Source organism: Myxocyprinus asiaticus, chromosome 43, assembly GCF_019703515.2.
Source record: "Myxocyprinus asiaticus isolate MX2 ecotype Aquarium Trade chromosome 43, UBuf_Myxa_2, whole genome shotgun sequence".
NCBI classification, from domain to species: domain Eukaryota; kingdom Metazoa; phylum Chordata; class Actinopteri; order Cypriniformes; family Catostomidae; genus Myxocyprinus; species Myxocyprinus asiaticus.
In genome coordinates this window covers 576702-596262 of record NC_059386.1, presented here as the reverse complement: position 1 = coordinate 596262, position 19561 = coordinate 576702, and the positions used below count along the sequence as shown (strand labels likewise).

The window sequence follows — 19561 nt, the reverse complement described above, 5'->3', positions numbered from 1 at the left end:
CTGATCAGGATGGCACCTTGGTAGTTGCTTATTTGATTCACCAAAGAGAAGTGCACTCGCATGCGATGCTGAGGCTGGCGCGTTAAATCGAGTGATGCATGTTGCAGAGCCAACTTGCTCTCTTACCAAGGCATGTTACCCTGGGGAGTAGTGACTGCACCCTCAGGCTGTTCAGAGGGTGTGGGACATCTTCAGAAGGGCAGAGGTGGGCCTCTTTTCCATCGAGGAAAACAATACACTGCCTCCTTTGGTTTTCTCTGGTGGCTCTGGATCCCTTGGAGATCGATGCTCTGGCACACAAATTGCCTTTGGGTTGCAGAAATGCCTTCCCTCTTGTGAAGTTGTAGCATAAGTGCTGTGCAAAGTGACGGAAGACAGGGAGTCCGTTCTGTTAGTTGTGCCTCTTTGGCCCAACCAGTTTTGGTTCACAGACATAGTTGCGTTGTTGGACAGTTCTCCTTGGGTGATCCCGCTGAGAGTAGACCTGCTCTCTCAGGCTCGCAGGACAATCTGGCATCCATAGCCAGAGAAGTGAATGCTTCATGTTTGGCCACTGGACACCACCCATGAGAGGGCAAGAGGTTAAGGCCATCTGATATTGACACAATTTTACATTGCAGAGCTCCTTCAACGCTGTGCACTCTGTACTGCACTTCCTTCAGGATCTTCATTATCAGAGCCCATTTGACAATGAACATAGAGCCTGGCCTATAGGCATGGCCCAGGAAGATATTTATGTCACAGCTGGGTGGGCATCGCCTCACACTTTTGCCAGGTTTTACAACTTGAATGTTTCTACTCTTGTTTCCCAGGTGCTGACTGTGAACAGAATTGAGACTCCGTAAGTTCCCTTGTGTTTTGCCCTAATTGGCTACTGATCACTTTTCTCTGCGGCAGTAAGCAGCAGTATGGGGCAGTTCAATACAGTTCAGCTACTGACGCAGCATCAAATTGACTAATGAAAGAGAATGTCTGGGTTAAGAAGATAACCCTGGTTCCCTGGATGAAGGAACAGAAGTGTACTTTTTAACTGGTAGTGCATGTACATTCATCACTAAACTATGTTTTTGTGTGTGTGTGTGTGTGTGAGCAGGCATTCATTGTGACAGTGTGTGTGCTGAAGGCCGCTGGGGGCCCAACTGCTCTCTGTCCTGTATCTGTAAGAATGGAGCATCGTGTTCACCTGATGAGGGGGCGTGTGAGTGCGCACCTGGATTCAGAGGAAACACCTGCCAGCGCAGTGAGTATCACATCTATCTTTCTTTGTCCATGTTGATTCATGGCCCCTTTAAAACATCTGTTGTCTCATTTCTCCTGTTGTTGTCTCAGTCTGTTCTCCAGGTTTCTTTGGCCATCGCTGTAGTCAGGCGTGTCCGCAGTGTGTCCATAGCAACGGCCCCTGTCACCATGTGAGCGGCCAGTGTGACTGTCTGCCGGGGTTTAAAGGGCCGCTCTGCAACGAAGGCAAGACAGTTCTGTCTCATTTACTCTCAAATCTGTCTGTCTCACTGATAACAATGTCACCTGCTCAGGTTTCTTACATACACTATATTGCCAAAAGTATTCGCTCATCTGCCTTTAGACGCATATGAACTTAAGTGACATCCCATTCCTAATCCATAGGGTTTAATATGACGTCGGCCCACCCTTTGCAGCTATAACAGCTTCAACTCTTCTGGGAAGGATTTCCACAAGGTTTAGGAGTGTGTTTATGGGAATTTTTGACCATTCTTCCAGAAGCGCATTTGTGAGGTCAGACACTGATGTTGGACGAGAAGGCCTGGCTTGCAGTCTTCGCTCTAATTCATCCCAAAGGTGCTCTATCGGGTTGAGGTCAGGACTCTGTGCAGGCCAGTCAAGTTCTTCCACACCAAACTCGCTCATCCATGTCTTTATGGACCTTGCTTTGTGCACTGGTGCGCAGTCATGTTGGAACAGGAAGGGGCCATCCCCAAACTGTTCCCACAAAGTTGGGAGCATGGAATTGTCCAAAATCTCTTGGTATGCTGAAGCATTCAGAGTTCCTTTCACTGGAACTAAGGGGCCAAGCCCAGCTCCTGAAAAACAACCCCACACCATAATCCCCCTCCACCAAACTTCACAGTTGGCACAATGCAGTCAGACAAGTACCGTTCTCCTGGCAACCACCAAACCCAGACTCGTCCATCAGATTGCCAGATGGAGAAGCGTGATTCGTCACTCCAGAGAACGCGTCTCCACTGCTCTACAGTCCAGTGGCGGCGTGCTTTACACCACTGCATCCGACGCTTTGCATTGCACTTGGTGATGTATGGCTTGGATGCAGCTGCTCGGCCATGGAAACCCATTCCATGAAGCTCTCTACGCACTGTTCTTGAGCTAATCTGAAGGTCACATGAACTTTAGAGGTCTGTAGCGATTGACTCTGCAGAAAGTTGGCACTATGCGCCTCAGCATCCGCTGACCCCGCTCTGTCATTTTACGTGGCCTACCACTTCGTGGCTGAGTTGCTGTCATTCCCAATCGCTTCCACTTTGTTATAATACCACTGACAGTTGACTGTGGAATATTTAGTAGCGAGGAAATTTCACGACTGGACTTGTTGCACAGGTGGCATCCTATCACAGTACCACGCTGGAATTCACTGAGCTCCTGAGAGCGGCCCATTCTTTCACAAATATTTGTAGAAGCAGTCTGCATGCCTAGGTGCTTCATTTTATACACCTGTGGCCATGGAAGTGATTGGAACACCTGAATTCAATTATTTGGATGGGTGAGCGAATACTTTTGGCAATATAGTGTATCAGGGAGCTGCAGGTATTACATTGTGTCCTCCTAACCAGATGCCTTGAGATAAGTATTGGTCTGTCCTCATTGAACACAAAACTGCTGCACGACATGGCACAATCACAACCAATCAGAATATATTTAATTTTTAATATACAGTAATGTGTAGCGGGAAATTAGCCCAATAAGCGTTCACATTGGGCGGGGCTACCCAGCATGACATCACAGAAAAAGAAACCAACTGATTGGGTCTGTTCCAAAACCTAGTGAGCTTCCTTGGTGCCTACTTCCTGCCTTCTAAAGCAGTATCCTAACAGAGATGGATCCTCATAAGTGACTTATTTGGAAAGCATATGCAGCAATGTACGTACCGCACAAATAGCGCTCCTCATGAGGGACTTGACTCCAATAGAGTTTGTCATAAATATATTGCTAAAGCCAGCATCACACTAACGGATTTTTCCAGCAATTTTCAGGAAATTCAGCTATTTATTTTTTTTATCAGCGATTACACTCAAGCTGCATATCATCACATATGCCAACTGTAATAGTGATTCTGTCACCAAGCCTTTTTCTGGAGTTCTCCTACACTAAAATTACTTATAAAATCAGAAAGCTGAGACAGAAATGTCTGTTTTTGTTGAACATAAATCCTTTTGGCAAGCCTTGAGGGGGGCTCCTGTTTATTTATGGATTTAAAAGCATTTGCATTGACCATACATTATCAACTGAACGCGATTTACTGATGCCTGTACTAAATTATGAAACCTATATTAAAGAGCTCATCAAATAAATAAAACTGTCCAACCATTCACATTAGAGGGCATTCATTTTTGCACTTCTGCTGGAAAAATGATAAGTAGATTTGGGAAAAAATTATACTTTAAAAAAAAAAAATTCAAAGAGTAAAGAAACATTTCTAAATATGTATAGGCTAGGGTTTAAAAAGAAAACAAAGGTTTTCTTTTTTTTTACTAATTTTTTTGTATTTATTTTTTTATTTAATTTCACACATTTAATTATTAGTAAATTTATTTCATGACTTAATAAATTTAACTTTTATCAAAACGTAGTTATGGCAGTTTGCCTGAAAGAAGACATGTTCAGATGTCTTACACACAATTTACACGTGGTTGGGAGCAGGTGTAAATTTTGTTCATACCAACTAATGTTTTGAAAATACGAAAAATTTCATTAATCCAAGAATTTACGTCAGAACGGCTTTACGAAGGATTTACACAAAAAAAAATTCTGCTCGTGTTTCATGAATGAGACCCATTCACAAGGTAAAGTTACTAAATTTATCATATTATAAATCACTGTTAAAATCCTTTATGTTCACACAGTACTCATATTGTTATTTAGCCAAACTCCACATGACAGGGAATTGGAAAGGGTCAGTATGTATGTCACCCGTCCACCATACTGAATCGGCAATTGTGTCACACTTTCGAGATCTCCGCAAAACAGTCAGAAAATGTGACATCATCCGCCAAAATCAAGTTGTTTGGTGTCGGCTAGTGTAACGCCAGCTTAAGCTAACGGTTGACAAGTCAAGCTGGTCACACACCGGACTGCATTGCGGTTTTGACAAGCACAGGTATCACACACAGAATGCATCTGTGCATATAGGTGGCAGCCCAAAACAAATCTACAGGACATTGCTAGTAAATCTACAGTACATACAGTACAAAGGTTTTTGGGCTTAAAGATTGAACAAAGTGACGTCAATAATTTTGCAGGTTAATGTATAAAACCAGTGGAACTGCACAAACTGAAAGATTAGAAAGGATGACGTTTATAACTTATCTATGTATTATCTATGTCTATGTAGACAAGGCTTAATTCAAGTTGTCAAAACAAATAGATAGATTTGTTATTGAAAAATTGCCTATCCATATTGTATCTTCTAGCTAAGTTGATAATATATGTCCCTTGATTATGATTTGGGTCTAATTAATTATAATTCAAGAAAAACTATGTGTGGCACTCAGTGGCACAGCAGAATTTTGAACAGTCTTTAGTCGTAGCTGGTGCGAATACATTCATAGAAAACAACTGTTTCGAATTTAAGGATGCTGACATGTCCAGTGTGCGACTCCCTTCAGACACCTTTCTTTAATTGGTATGATACTCTCATAAGCATTAAAATACACAGCACACAAATACTGGGTAACAGTTCATTTTTAATTAGATTGAAATATTTCTCAATCATTACTGAATAAAATTTGCGTTTATTTATAATGAACATTTCTCGGTTCGTCCGCCATCTTGAATTTAATTTTTCATAAGCTTGTTATAATGCATTCTGGGATTTCCTTATGCTCAAAGGATACACGTGATGCTGCCTGAGTTATATTAGGAGTTAGCATAATTAAGTTGCCTACCTTTTGATTTCCTTTATTTTTGGTTGCATCTATGATGCCTTAAAATGCTGCCTGCTCACTAAGTTTTGGAAAAGAGCTCAAATGTCATGTAAGAGATGTTTTTCTTGCTTGTCGTGTCATTGTGACGATACTGTGTTAAATGGATTCTCTGATGTGTTGTTTTCCATACACAGCATTTTTTCTTTTTGTAATTTTTGTTACATTTCTCGGTGTTTACATCCTTCCACTATTGATAGTTCACACTCACAGTTGTAAATCACACTTCACAGTGTAAATGTTAGCTGCGTTTTTGTACTTTTGAGCAGTTATATCATGATCTGTCTGTCTGATCTCTCTCGTGTGTATGCAGTGTGTCCCAGTGGCAGGTTCGGTAAGAACTGTGCATGGGGTTGCAGTTGCACTAATAATGGCACATGTAACCCCATTGACGGCTCGTGTCAGTGTTATCCCGGCTGGATCGGCAGTGACTGTTCACAGCGTGAGTTAACCACACTTATACTGATGCTCTTCCTAACCCCTAAACTAACCCAAACCCAAAGACTCAACTTTAGCTCAGCTCATCATATTATAAAGTAATCTCCTTAGGTTTCAGGTCATCAGACTCCAGGTGTGACTCAGTGTTTTCTCTTCAAGGGGTTGTTTCTGAGGACATTGTTCATATTTGGACAGTTTCTCTCATTTAACCTTTCTGTTTTGTAAGAAAATTCTGTTTGGGTCAGAAAAGGCTTGGTAGAGTTAGTCCTAGTTACTTGCGTAACCTCCGTTCCCTGATGGAGGGAACGAGACATTGTGTCGATGTAGTGACACTAGGGGTCACTCTTGGAAGCCCGAGACACCTCTGGTCTTTGATAAAAGGCCAATGAAAATTGGCGAGTGGTATTTGCATGCCACTCCCCCGGACATACGGGTATAAAAGGAGCTGGTATGCAACCACTCATTCAGGTTTTATGCTGAGGAGCCGAGACAAGGTCCAGCCATTTCAAGGGGTAGTTCAGCATTGTGGCAGGTGGGACACAACGTCTCGTTCCCGCCATCAGGGAATGGAGGTTACGCAAGTAAACAGGACGTTCCCTATCTGTCACTCACTCGACGTTGTGTCGATGTAGTGACACTAGGGGTCCCTATACAAAACACCACAACTGGCTGAACTGTGTTACATGAACTGGCGGTGTGTGACGGGCAGACAACTGTGTGCCTCGTAGCCAGTGCACCAGGCCGATACATAACCTCCCCCAACATAGTTATGAATGTCGAACGGCCCTTTGGGGCCAAGTCGACTACCCAAAAGATAGAGACAGGCTAACCCAGTCGTGGCCTCTTTTCCCCTTCTTTTTTTCCACTCCCTAAAAACAAGGGGGATTATCCGACTGGGCCGCCAGGTCTAGTTGGGGGGTGTCCCTCCCAAGGGGAGGACACCGCGGAGACCACACCTCGACCAAAGAGAGGGGGGGATATTTAGTTCATCTTGCCGACCATGTGGAGAAGTCTCATGGTAGATCCTACCCAATGGGGGAGGAGTTACTACAAACATGGAGACTGTGGCAGAGGGGGCTTTGCCCAAGGAAGATGCAGTTTGCCAACAGGGAAACGAATTAGCGGAAGATATACATCGCATGGGGTTACCTTACAGGGAACCGCCACATGCAGAGCACCTAGCATGTGTACTGGGCCGGCAGCGAGTCTCTCTGAAAACTCGACTGCCACAGGGCTCGGAGGAAGTCAACCAGGGAACATAGTTTGTGAACACTACTGGGAATTAATGGTGCATGTCTTCAGCTAAGAGGAGGTGAAAGGCGCTATGTGCAAGCAATACACCCACCCAGGCTATCCCGGGCTTATCTGCTTGTATTGCGTGCCACTACCTGGGATGAAACCGGTTCCACCCGGAGGTTGTAGAACCTTGCAAAGGTGTTGGGTGTAGCCCAGCCCACTGCTCAGCAAATGTCTGTTAGAAATGCACCCCTGGCCAGGGCCCAGGAGGCCGCTACACCCTTGGTAGAATGGGCTCATAGCCCTACCGGGGGTGGCACGTCCTGGGCGTGATATGCCATAGCTATTGTGTCAATGAGCCAGTGGGCGATCCTCTGCTTGGAGACAGTGCTTCCTTTCTGCTGTGCACCAAAGCAGACAAAGAGCTGCTTAGAGATCCTAAAGCTCTGTGTGCGGTCCAATAGATGTGTAAAGCGTGCACCGGAAACAGCAATGACAGGGCTGGGTCTGCCTCCTCCTGGGGCAGCGCTCGCAGGTTCACTACCTGGTCCCTAAAAGGGGTCATGGGAACCTTGGGCACATAGCCCGGTTGGGGTCTCAAGATCACGTGAGAGTAGCATGGACTGAACTCCAGGCACGTTTCGCTGACAGAGAACGCTTGCAGGTCTCCTACCCTCTTGATGGAAGTGAGCGCAGTCAGGAGGGCAGTCTTCAAGGAGAGTGCCTTAAGCTCAGCTGACTGTAAAGGCTCAAAGGGGGCTCTCTGTAGACCCTGAAGAACTACAGAGAGGTCCCATGAGGGAATGAGGCGCGGCCTGGAGAGGTGCCCCTCAGAACCTGATGATCAGGTCGTGCTTCCCTAAGGACTTACCATCCACTGTGTCGTGGTATGCTGCTATAGCAGCAACGTACACCTTCAAGGTGGAAGGGGACAGCCGTCCTTCCAACCTCTCCTGCAGGAAGGAAAGCACCGATCCGACTGCACATCTCTGGGGGTCTTCCCGTCAGGAAGAACACCACTTAGCGAACAGATGCCACTTAAAGGCATATAGGCGCCTTGTAGAGGGGGTCCTAGCCTGAGTGATCGTGTCTACCACCGTGTCCCGTCCAGGGGCCGGACATGGAGATTCCAGAGGTCTGGTCGCAGGTGCCAGATGGTGCCCCATCCCTGAGAAAGAAGGTCCTTCCTCAGGGGAATTCGCCGGGGGGGGCTGTCGCGAGGAGCGTGAGGTTCGAGAACCATGTCTGGGTGGGCCAGTAGGGTGCTACCAGGACGACCTGCTCCTCGTCCTCCCTGACCTTGCACAGAGTCTGTGCAAGCACTGGGGGAAATGCATATTTGCATAGGCCAGGAGGCCAGCTGTGTGCCAGCACATCTATGCTGAGAGGTGCCTCGGTCAGGGTGCGAGAGCACCAAGTCCCTGTGGGCACACAACATGTCCTGAGAGTGAGCTGGGATTAGCCAATCGTCGAGATAGTTGAGAATGCGAATGCCCACTTCCCTTAACGGGGAAAGAGCTGCCTCCGCGACCTCCATGAAGACGTGAAGGGACAAGGACAGGCCGAAAGGGAGGACCTTGTACTGATACGCCTGACCCTCGAATGCAAACCGCAGGAAGGATCTGTGTTGAGGTAGAATCAAGACGTGAAAGTACGTGTCCTTCAAGTCTACCGCCACGAACCAATCTTGATGCCGGACACTCGCCAGAATGCGTTTTTGTGTTTTCCTGCATCTTGAATTGGAATCTGTGTAAAGCCCGGTTCAGTACTCGCAGATCCAAGATTGGCCGCAACCCACCGCCTTTTTTTGGTACGATGAAGTAGGGGCTGTAAAACCCTTTCTTCATCTCGGCTGGAGGGACAGGTTCTATCGCACCCTTTCGTAGGAGAGTGGCGATCTCCACGCGCAAGGTAGCAGTGTTTTCGTCCTTCACCAAGGTGAAGTGGATACCGCTGAACCTGGGCGGACACCTGGCGAAATGAATCATGTAGCCGATTCGGACGGTCCGGACCAGCCATGCGACGGAATTGGAAAGCGCAAGCCATGCATCCAAGTTCCACGTGAGGGGGACCAAAGGGACAACGTAGTCGGACGTACCGGCAGGTGGGGCCTCGCGGCGGGGTGGAGCTCGAGGTGACACACCCTGCCATGGCCGTGCTGAGTCTAGGGACATCAAAGCACTTACCTGGCTCCTTGTGACCACCCCCGGAACAGCCTGGGACGGGGGAGGAAGAGGCCTATCCTCGCAACCCGTGGAGACTGTCACATCAGGGTGGATGTGTGCCACAGCTGGGCATGCAGGGGTGGGGAGACCACCGCTGGAGCACCAATCGTGCAAGGGAAGAAAGGTGGACGGTGGTCGTGATGACGACCGTGCACACTGGGTATATGACCCAGGGAAGGAGGAAACCGCTCTTTTGCTGAACTGTTGGATACCGCAGCCACTTGGGCATGCGGCGAAATCAAATGAAAAGGCAACAAAAGATTCTCCACCCGGCCCTCCACTGGGGGATGGAGTGGTCTTCTTACCAGCTCCAAGGCAGTGGGTTTTGTCGACCCTGGGTCACCCGTCTCAGGGGCGCTTTGAAGCCTTTCGTGGGTTCTTAGTGGCCGGCCGTGAGACAGGTGGTGTCTGCTTCCTGCAGTGGGCTCCACGCCGGGGCTGGGCCGAAGGGGCGGGCTGCGGCGGAGACGTTGCAGTCACCACAGGGGGGTGCCCTTGGCGACTAGCAGACGGGGTGCGGGATCTTGAGCCGCGCCGGGGCAGAATATGCCGGATAGCCTCCGTCTGCTGCTTCACCGTTGAGAACTGCTGGGCAAAGTCCTCGACGGTGTCGCCGAATAGGCCAGCCTGGGAGATTGGGGCAGCAAGGAACGATCTTGTCGGCCTCACCCATCTCAACCAGGTTGAGCCAAAGGTGGTGCTCCTGGACCACTAATGTGGACATCGTCCGCCCGAGACACCAGGCCATGACCTTCATCGCTCGGAGAGCGAGGTCGGTCGCTGAGCGCAGTTCCTGCATCAGATCTGGGACGGAAATACCCTCGTGTGGTTCTATTAGCACCTTGGCTTGGTGGACCTGCAGGAGAGCCATGGCGTGCAGGGCAGAGGTGGCATGTCCAGCAGCGCTGTAGGCTTTGGCCGTCAGGGATGACGTGAACCTACAGGGCTTGGACGGGAGCTTTGGGCGTCCGTGCCAGGTGGCGGCACTCTGTGGGCATAGGTGCACCACGAGCGCCTCATCCACCAGGGGAATCACCATATAGCCCCTGGCCGCCCCGCCATCAAGGGTAGTGAGGGTAGGGGAACTGAGAAATCGGGACCGGGCAGTAAAAGGTGCCTTCCACAACTTTGTCAGCTCCTCGTGCACTTCCGGGAAGAAAGGCACTGGAGCGGGGTGCGGCTGCTTTGAGCGGCGCCGCGAGCCCAGGACCAGTCATCGAGACGCAAGGGTTCAGGGGAGAGCGGAGGGTTCCACTCTAGCCCGACGCTCACGGCCGCCTGGGAAAGCATGTCCATCATCTCTGCATCAGCCTGTGACTGGGCAATCGTTCCCGCGACCGCAACGTTTCCATGGTCATGTTCTCGCAGTTCTCGCAACATGAATCATCCACGAACACTGCCTCCATGTGGGTCGCGCCCAGACATGAAAGACAGTGATCGTGACCATCTGAAGTTGAGAGGTAACGACCCCAACCAGGAATAACACACAATCGGAAAGGCATCTTTAAAAAGACGCGTCTTTAATTAGACGTTCCATGTGTGCCGCTCTTTTAGAGAAATATATTCTTTCAGGAAAATATACTCTCTTTTTTCTGCCGAAGTGCCCAGGGGCGTTCTCTGCAGTGCACCAGTGCAGAGGAGGGAGAAGCCGCTGAAATGCGCCATCAGATCCAGCAGAGGTGAATGAACAGTCATGAGAATTCAGCTCAGTGAGCATGACTGTTCGGCTCCGAAGAGAAAAATCTGAATGAGTGGTTGCATACCAGCTCCTTTTATACCCGTATGTCCAGGGGAGTGGCATGCAAATACCACTTGCCAATTTTCATTGGCCTTTTATCAAAGACCAGAGGTGTCTCGGGCTCCCAAGAGTGACCCCTAGTGTCACTACATTGACACAACGTCGAGTGAGTGACAGATAGGGAACAGCACACCTCCATTTTAATTATAAAAATTAACATTGCCTACATTGCCATAGGCTTGTTTTTCACACTGAACACAGGCTTTTATAGCATTCTATCTGGTGGTGTTACTATTCTTTTTCAGTAGATATACAGTAAACCCTTGTATCTGTTTGTATCTGTAACAAATACAGAATCATTGTTTATATTCTGAAAGATTTTATTTCGGAATACAGATGTCCGGATGGCAGATGAAACATTTTCAAAACATCCTATAGACTTCTATTGAAAAGGTCCTCACACATATCTAGGGATCAGGACATCATGGAGAATTCAGCTGTGTCCCAAACGACACACCATACACTATGTACTTATAAAATATACTATACACTCAGCCATGAAGTGTATGAATTTTCATAGTATCGTCCCAAATGAAACACTTAATGGATTTTTACTACACGGAAGCTTTCGCCATGTAACAGCTGACGAAATTGACGTTTCAAGCGCACGTGATGTGTTGCCACTAGCTTAAGCGCGTTAATCTCAGTTCCATACTTTTATCTCAAACAACATACAAATTCACACAGCTTGGGGTGATGGTAAAGCATTTAACTCACATTTGTAAGGTGTTGTATCCACTGAAGTTTATTTACAACTGTTTTGTCAGACCAGCAGTGCAGCCAAGTAACTCCACCCCTTCCGCTATGTACGGCAAGCCACGTGTGCTGAGTGCATGAAGTGTCCAACACGGTTGAAAAAGTGCATCATCCGGGGTACTTAAAGTACACTTCTTTTTGCTGCATTTTCAGTGTAAACGTATCATTTACATTACAAAATGGTGTAGAATAGTGCAGGAATGTGCGGTTTGGGACGCACCTATGGTGATAATCTTTTTTATCTTGGGCCAGTAAACAACCATCTAGTAACCATTTAGGAATACCCTGTCAACACCTAGCAACACCCTAGTAACCATCCAAAACACCACATGCATATATATATAATCAAGTATCATAAATGCAATACATTTTTGTTTTACTAATTAATGTATTAATTGTTGTAGAGAATCCAAATCCATTTGACCAAATACAAGATTAAGATTAGTTTTTTTTACTGTTTTTAACTCTTAAACAGGTCAAAAATGACCCGAACAGCTGTGAGGTTTAAGTGTGTTCTGAAAACCTGGTGGTAGTTTCAGATTTCTGCTAAAGACTTTGCTTTATTCCAGTGGCATAGCCACGGGTGTGCCAGGTGGTGCAAATGCCACCCAAAAAACATCAGCTTGCACACCCACCTAAAATAACAGTAGTGGTGTAAAAATGCATCCATGTGATGATGAACATTTGACACATTGATTATGGAATTTAGAGTTTTTCTCGATTGCTAACACATTTCTTGAATGTGTACTATGTTTTCTCAAAACCTTAAGCACATGTCTTGATACTCGCACCATTTTGGCCAAACCCTTGACTTTTGACACAAAAGTAAACATTGTAGTCAAAACCATATTATCTGTCATAGAAACCAAACTTCGCATTCAAATTACACACAAAACCATCAAATACAATCAACCTTCTGAATACCCTTTACACACTGCTGGGAGGAATTGAAAAACTATTATAAAAAGGTTTTCATGAACCAATAAATGTAAGCACAGCGCAGTTCTAGCGGGAAGACTAGCAGCTGTACATCGCACCAGCTAGGTAACTCCTAGCCAATCACATGTAAGCCAATGCTTTATAAGTCTGCTCACAATCTTTCACATTGCTATTTCAGTGTGCTAACACAGCAACCTCCACCACCCCACCACCACCAGTTGAGTCCCGTTCTGCACGGGGGTAGGCTCCTCGCCCCTGCCCCCTATCTCCGGCAGGATTTGACGGTTCCGAGTACAACTTCTTCGGACTGCCAGACGGGGCTTACGACAAAGAGAGACATTACATTTCTGTTTTATATTCAGAAACAAATGTCATCTTAAATTTCACTCAAGTCTGCGAGTCTTCCTGATAGAACTATAATGTGTCCCTGAATTTCAGATATGTTCCACCCATGAGTTTGACATGATGTGAATCATACAATCACACAAATACTACAATTGTGTACAATCAATTGTGTACTACAATCTTACAGGATGTTTATTTTCCATTCAAACATTCTGCAGTACAGTATTGCAATTGCTTGTTGAACAATCATGCTTGTCACTGTAGTGGTCACAGTAATGTACTGTAAGTCACCAACACAAATTTGCCAAAATGGAATTTGCGGAAAACAAAGAAGGCTAAGAAAACAAGGAAAGAAACATAGAGCATTTTCACCTAGGTAAAAGGGTTAGAGTATGCTACAGTATTGTAATAGCAATAACAGTTCATTCTGGGTCAGCATCCTGTCTCCGACCAGGGTCAGGCCAGAGATTTTCATTAACATCACAGGCTATGTTTTCCCTAGCCAAACAGTGGGGGGAAAATGCCCTGGAATGCCTGAGCCATCCCTGATATGACTCCACAGCAATGTCCCCACAAGCTTCCTCCATGGCTTGGAGAAGGTTGTTCTGTACATAGGGATTTCTGTCATAGATGTTCCACCGCCATGCTGAGAAGAAGTCCTCTGTCTGATTGAGAAAAGGGGAGTATGGTGGGAGGAACACATTTTTGAATCTTGGATCATTCATGAACCAGTTCTGGACCAGAACAGCATGGTGGAAACGTACATTGTCCCAAACAACAACATAACAAGGCTGCACTTCTCTCTGGGCATGTAGGAAAAGAGCTTCCCATAGGCCATCCAGAAAAGTCAGAAGACATTGAGTGTTATATGGGCCAAGAGTAGCATGGAGGTGACGGAGTCCATGTTTGCTGATGGCTGCACAAAGTGTAACGTTACCCCCACGCTGGCCAGGGACGTCCACAAGAGCACGTTGGCCAATAATGTTGTGCCCTCTTCATCTTCACTTTGTGAGGTTGAATCCTGCCTCATCCACAAAGATGAACTCATGCAAGGTGTCACTGGCATCAAGCTGGAGTATTGTCTGTATGAGATTTTGATTACATTACATTTCAATGCAGCCAATCCAGTATTGTTACAGTATGCCAAGAAAACTATATCACAACATGTAAGTTGTGTAGTTGATATTTACACCCAAATTATGGAATACATGTAAACACATACCTGGACATATTGGAAATGCAGCTCTTTCACTCTCTCCGAGTTCCTCTCAGATAGAACACGGTACACTTGTTTCATGCGCATATGGTTGCACCGAAGGATGCGATCAATTGTTGAAATGCTGACTCTCTCTATATGTTGGAAAATGTCATTGTCTTCAATAATTCTTGCCTGGATTTCTCTGAGGCGTATGAGGTTGTTTACCACAACCATGTTCACGATGGTGTTGATTTGGGCTTAGAAAAAATGCTTGGTCTACCACCAACAACTGGTTGCCTTTCAATTCTGCAAACAAACAACAGTGTTTGACATTGTCACACATTATTGACAATATGAATCCTCAACTTCATGTCATTTTCTTGTATTGTCTGCTTCTGCTACTGTAATGCATATAGTTTCATGGTACGTATAGTACATAAAAGTACAGCTTCATAGTATGGTACCTGTTTTCATCCCTGAAAGTCCGGACAATCGATGCAACACTGAAACGGCTCAGGTTTGGCTGTACTCTCAGCTCAGCTTCCCTCACTGTCATATTGGTCCACTACAGTAGCACGGATCTCATCTGTGATTGTTGTTCTTCTTCCTCTTCCTCTGCCTCTCCCTTGTCCACCTCCTCTCATTCTTACCATACCTTTGCCTCATTCTCTGATGTTTGCATCCATGAATCCGAAACACAGGTGAGCTTACCTGTTGCCCTTTTTATTCATTCCAATATCCTGATTGCTTGAGTAATTTTGGTCGCTAATGCTTTCACATGGACAACTGTTTGTTAAGGGTGTTTGAATTGCGCTGGTTTGAGTTTACTTATTGAACAGACAATTGTGTCTTAAAGTGAGAGGTGTGTTTAGACTTTTGCAAAGAAGTGTGAATGGACCACAGAAAAGTGGCAAAAAGGGTAAATAGTGTTTATAGACTGGGGTACATGGTCTTTCTGCTGGGAATTGGCAAAATTGTTTCATGAGGATGGCTTACACTACCAATTTTTGTGTGTTAACAATCGAGAAAAATGTCCTGGTTACTTGCGTAACCTCCGTTCCCTGATGGAGGGAACGAGACATTGTGTCAATGTAGTGACACTAGGGGTCACTCTTGGGAGCCTGAAACACCTCTGGTCTTTGATAAAAGGCTAATGAAAATTGGCAAGTGGTATTTGCTTACCACTCCCCCGAACATACGGGTATAAAAGGAGCTGGTATGCAAACACTCATTCAGGTTTTGTGCAGAGGAGCCGAGAAAAGGTCCCGGCCATTTCAGCGGATAGTCCAGCATTGTGGCAGGAGGGACACAATGTCTCATTCCCTCCATCAAGGAACGGAGGTTACGCAAGTAACCAGGACATTCCCTGTCTGTCACTCACTCGACGTTGTGTCGATGTAGTGACACTAGGGGTCCCTATACGAAACGCCACAACTGGCTGAACTGTGTTATGTGAACTGGCGGTGTGTGATGGGCAGACCATTGTGTGCCTCGTAGCCAGCGCACCAGGCCGACACGTAACTTCCCCCAACATTGTTATGAGTGTCGAACGGCCCTTCGGGGACAAGTCGACTGCCCAAAAGATAGAGACAGGCTAGCCCAGTGGTGGCCTCTTTTCCTCTTTTTTTTCCTCTCCCCAAAAAAAGAGTTAACCGACTGGGTCCACCAGGTCTACATCGGGGGGGTGTCCCTCCCACAGGGAAGACACCGCGGAGACCACACCCCGCCCGGGGGGGGGGGTATTTGAGCGGAAATATGTCACATGGTCTTGCCGAGCTTTGTCGGAAGTATGTCATGTGGAGAAGTCCCATGGTAGGTCCTACCCTACGGGGGAGGAGTTTCTACAAACATGGTGACTGGGGCAGAGGGGCCTCTGCCCAAGGAAGATGCAGTTTACCAACAGGAAACGAATTAGCGGAAAATATATGTCACATGGGGTTACCTATGGGGAACCAACACATGCGGAGCACCTACCCCAGTACAGGGCTTAGTTAGCACATGTACTGAGCCGGCAGCGTTTCTCCGCAAACTCATCTGCCACAGGGCTCGGAGGAAATCATCCAGGGAACACAGTTTGTGAACACTACTGGGAGTCAACAGCGCACGTCCTCAGCTCAGGGGAGGTGAAAGGCACTATGTGCAAGCGATACACCCGGCCAGCTGTCCCGGACTTACCTGCTTGTGCCTGCCACTATACGGGACGAAACCGGTTTCACCCGGAGAATGTAGAACCTCGCAAAGGTGTTGGGTGTTGCCCAGCCTGCTGCTCTGCAAATGTCTGTTAGAGAGGCGCCACCGGTCAAGGCCCAGGAGGCCGCCACACTCCTGGTAGAATGGGCTCATAGCCCTGCCGGGGGCGGCACGTCCTGGGCGTGATATGCCATTGTTATGGCGTCAATGACCCAGTGGGCGATCCTCTGCTTGGAGACAGCGCTTCCTTTCCGCTGTCCACCAAAGCAGACAAAGAGCTGCTCAGAGACTCTAAAGCCCTGCGTGCGATCCAAATAGATGCGTAAAGCGCACACCGGACACAGCAACGTCAGGGCTGGGTCTGCCTCCTCCTGGGGCAGCACTTGCAGGTTCACCACCTGATCCCTAAAAGGGGTCGTGGGAACCTTGGGCACATAGCCCGGTCGGGGCCACAGGATCACGTGAGAGTAGCCCGGACCGAACTCCAAGCATGTTTCGCTGACAGAGAATGCTTGCAGTTCTCCTTCCCTCTTCATGGAAGTGAGTGCAGTCAGGAGGGCAGTCTTCAAAGAGAGTGCCTTAAGCTCAGCTGACTGCAGGGGCTCAAAGGGGGCACTCCGTAGACCCTGAAGAACTACAGAGAGGTCCCATGAGGGAATGAGGTGCAGTCTGAAGGGATTCAGCCTCCTGGCGCCTCTCAGGAACCTGATGATTAGGTCGTGCTTCCCTAAGAACTTACCATCCACTGTGTCGTGGTGTGCCGCTGTAGCAGCTACATACACCTTCAAGGTGGGGGGGGACAGCCGCCCTTCCAACCTCTCCTGCAGGAAGGAAAGCACTGATCCGACTGCGCATCTCTGGGGGTCTTCGCGTTGGGAAGAACACCACTTAGCTTCAAGCCATACAGGCGCCTCGTAGAGGGGGCCCTAGCTTGAGTGATCATGTCTACCACCGTGGGTGGTAGGCTACTTAAGTCTTCCGCGTCCCGACCAGGTGCCAGATGGTGCCCCGTCCCTGAGAAAGAAGGTCCTTCCTCAGGGGAATTCGCCGGGGGGCTGTTGCGAGGAGTGTGAGGTCCAAGAACCATGTCTGGGTGGGCCAGTGGGGCAGTGGTAGCTCAGCGGTTAAGGCTCTGGGTTACTGATCAGAAGGTCGGGGGTTCAAGCCCCAGCACCGCCAAGATGCCACTGTTGGGCCCTTGAGCAAGGCCCTTGACCCTATCTGCTCCAGGGGTGCTGTATCATGGCTGACCCTGCACTCTGACCCCAGCCTAGCTGGGATATGTGAAGAAGAAGAATTTCACTGTATATGTGCAAATGTATAACATGTGATAAATAAAGAAAATCATAATCAGTAGGGTGCTACCAGGATGACCTGCTCCTTGTCGTCCCTGACCTTGCACAGGGTCTGTGCAAGTAGGCTCACTGAGGGAAACGCATATTTGTGAAGTCCACGGGGCCAGCTGTGTGCCAGCGCATCTGTACCGAGAGGTGCCTCGGTCAGGGCGTACCAGAGCGGGCAGTGGGAGGATTCTTGGGAAGCGGACAGGTCTACCTGTGTCTGCCTGAATCGACTCCAAATCAGCTGGACCACCTGAGTCTCCACCCTCAGGTAACCTGCCGTGACAGCACGTCCAATGCAGTGTTGAGGTCACCCAGGATGTGAGTGGCTCGCAGTGACTTGAGGTGCTGCTGACTCTAGAGGAGGAGATGGTGGGCGAGTTGTGACATACAACGGGAGCGTAGACTGCCTTTACGGTTGATATATGCTACCGTTGCCATGTTGTCTGTCCAAACTAACACATGCTTACCCTGGATCAGCCGAAACCTCTGCAGGGCGAGCAGAATTGCCAGAAACTCGAGGCAGTTGATGTGCCAATGCAGCTGCGGGCCCATCCAGGAGCCGGCGGCTGCGTGCCCATTGCATACAGCGCCCTAGCCCATTTTGGAGCCGTCTGTCATAACTACGACGCGCCTGGAGACCTGCTCTAGGGGAACGCCTGCCCTTAGAAATGTGAGGTCGGTCTAAGGGCTGAAGAGGCGGTGACAGACCGGCATGATGGCCACGCGATGTGTCCCACTGCGCCATGCCCATCTCGGGAATCGAGTCTGGAGCCAGTGCTGAAGCGGTCTCATATGCATCAACCCGAGCGGAGTGGCCACCGCTGAGGATGCCATATGCCCCAGGAGCCTCTGAAACAGTTTCATTGGAACCGCTGTCTTCTGTCTGAACGCCTTTAAACAGGTCAGCACCAACTGTGCGCGCTCGTTCGTGAGGCGTGCCGTCAACGAGACTGAGTCCAACTCCAAGCCAAGAAAAAAGATGCTCTGAACCAGGAGGAGCTTGCTCTTTCCCCAGTTGACCCGAAGCCCTAGTCGGCTGAGGTGCGAGAGCACCAGGTCCCTGTGTGCACACAACACATCCCAAGAGTGAGCTAGGATTAGCCAATCGTCGAGATAGTTGAGGATGCGAATGCCCACTTCCCTTAACGGGGCAAGGGCTGCCTCTGCGTCCTTTGTGAAGATGTGAGGGGACAATATCGTCAGTGTGCACGATGGCTCTTTGGGGAACCATTAAGAACACCGTTTGGTTTGGTAGCCTTAGTTTAGTGGCCTTAGCTTAGTGGTTGTATCATGGCAGTCGTATGACTTCGGTGGCTGGTGTGTTAACGAGCCAGCGACTGCCTGCTCGCTCTACCTTTGTCTCTGTTCCTTCATCTTTGATGGACATGCTATCATGACACTTGTTCATGGAATTCGGCTCTTTGGCCACAGAGGTAGTTAGTCACCTCTCTAACAAAGGGGTTGCGTTTTGACAAACCCAATGAATGTGTACATTACCTCTCTGAAAACCAACATTATATACAGATTTTAGTCTATATATATTCTGCCTATGACGGTAGATTGAGGATAAATCCTATTTTGAGGTTCTGAGGATTTACATGGATTGGAATTTCAATGCCAAAACTATATGCCATGTGTATCTGTGAAGGTAGCACAATGGAGATAGTTGCAGATCTAAGGATTTGTTTGACAAGGTTTAAGGAGACCAGGTAAGCTGGAATCCTTCCATCACTCAGACTGTTGACTGAGGAGCTAATTTCCCTGGGGGTGTGTCTGGTCACCACCCCCCTGGTTCTGTTGCCTACCCTGCTGGTGGGATGATCGGCGCCTCTGGGGTCCTGTTCTAGCATTCACCTTAACGTGAGGCGTTTTGTTGCCTTCAAACGCTAGGTCTGCATATGAGG

General features: G+C 48.1%; 1 protein-coding gene across 4 annotated transcripts in view; it reads left to right on the top strand.

Annotated features, from left to right (window-relative positions):
- The window catches only part of LOC127433362 (multiple epidermal growth factor-like domains protein 10), a 155821-nt gene that overhangs the window by 100631 nt on the left and 35629 nt on the right, over nucleotides 1–19561 (top strand). For 3 of the 4 annotated variants that reach the window (XM_051685189.1, XM_051685192.1, XM_051685190.1), the window contains 3 exons: nucleotides 1094–1240; nucleotides 1330–1464; nucleotides 5503–5631. In XM_051685189.1, coding sequence (XP_051541149.1) covers nucleotides 1094–1240; nucleotides 1330–1464; nucleotides 5503–5631 — 411 coding nt within the window. The remainder of the gene's footprint in view (nucleotides 1–1093; nucleotides 1241–1329; nucleotides 1465–5502; nucleotides 5632–19561) is intronic. The other variant, XM_051685191.1, reaches the window with a different exon arrangement.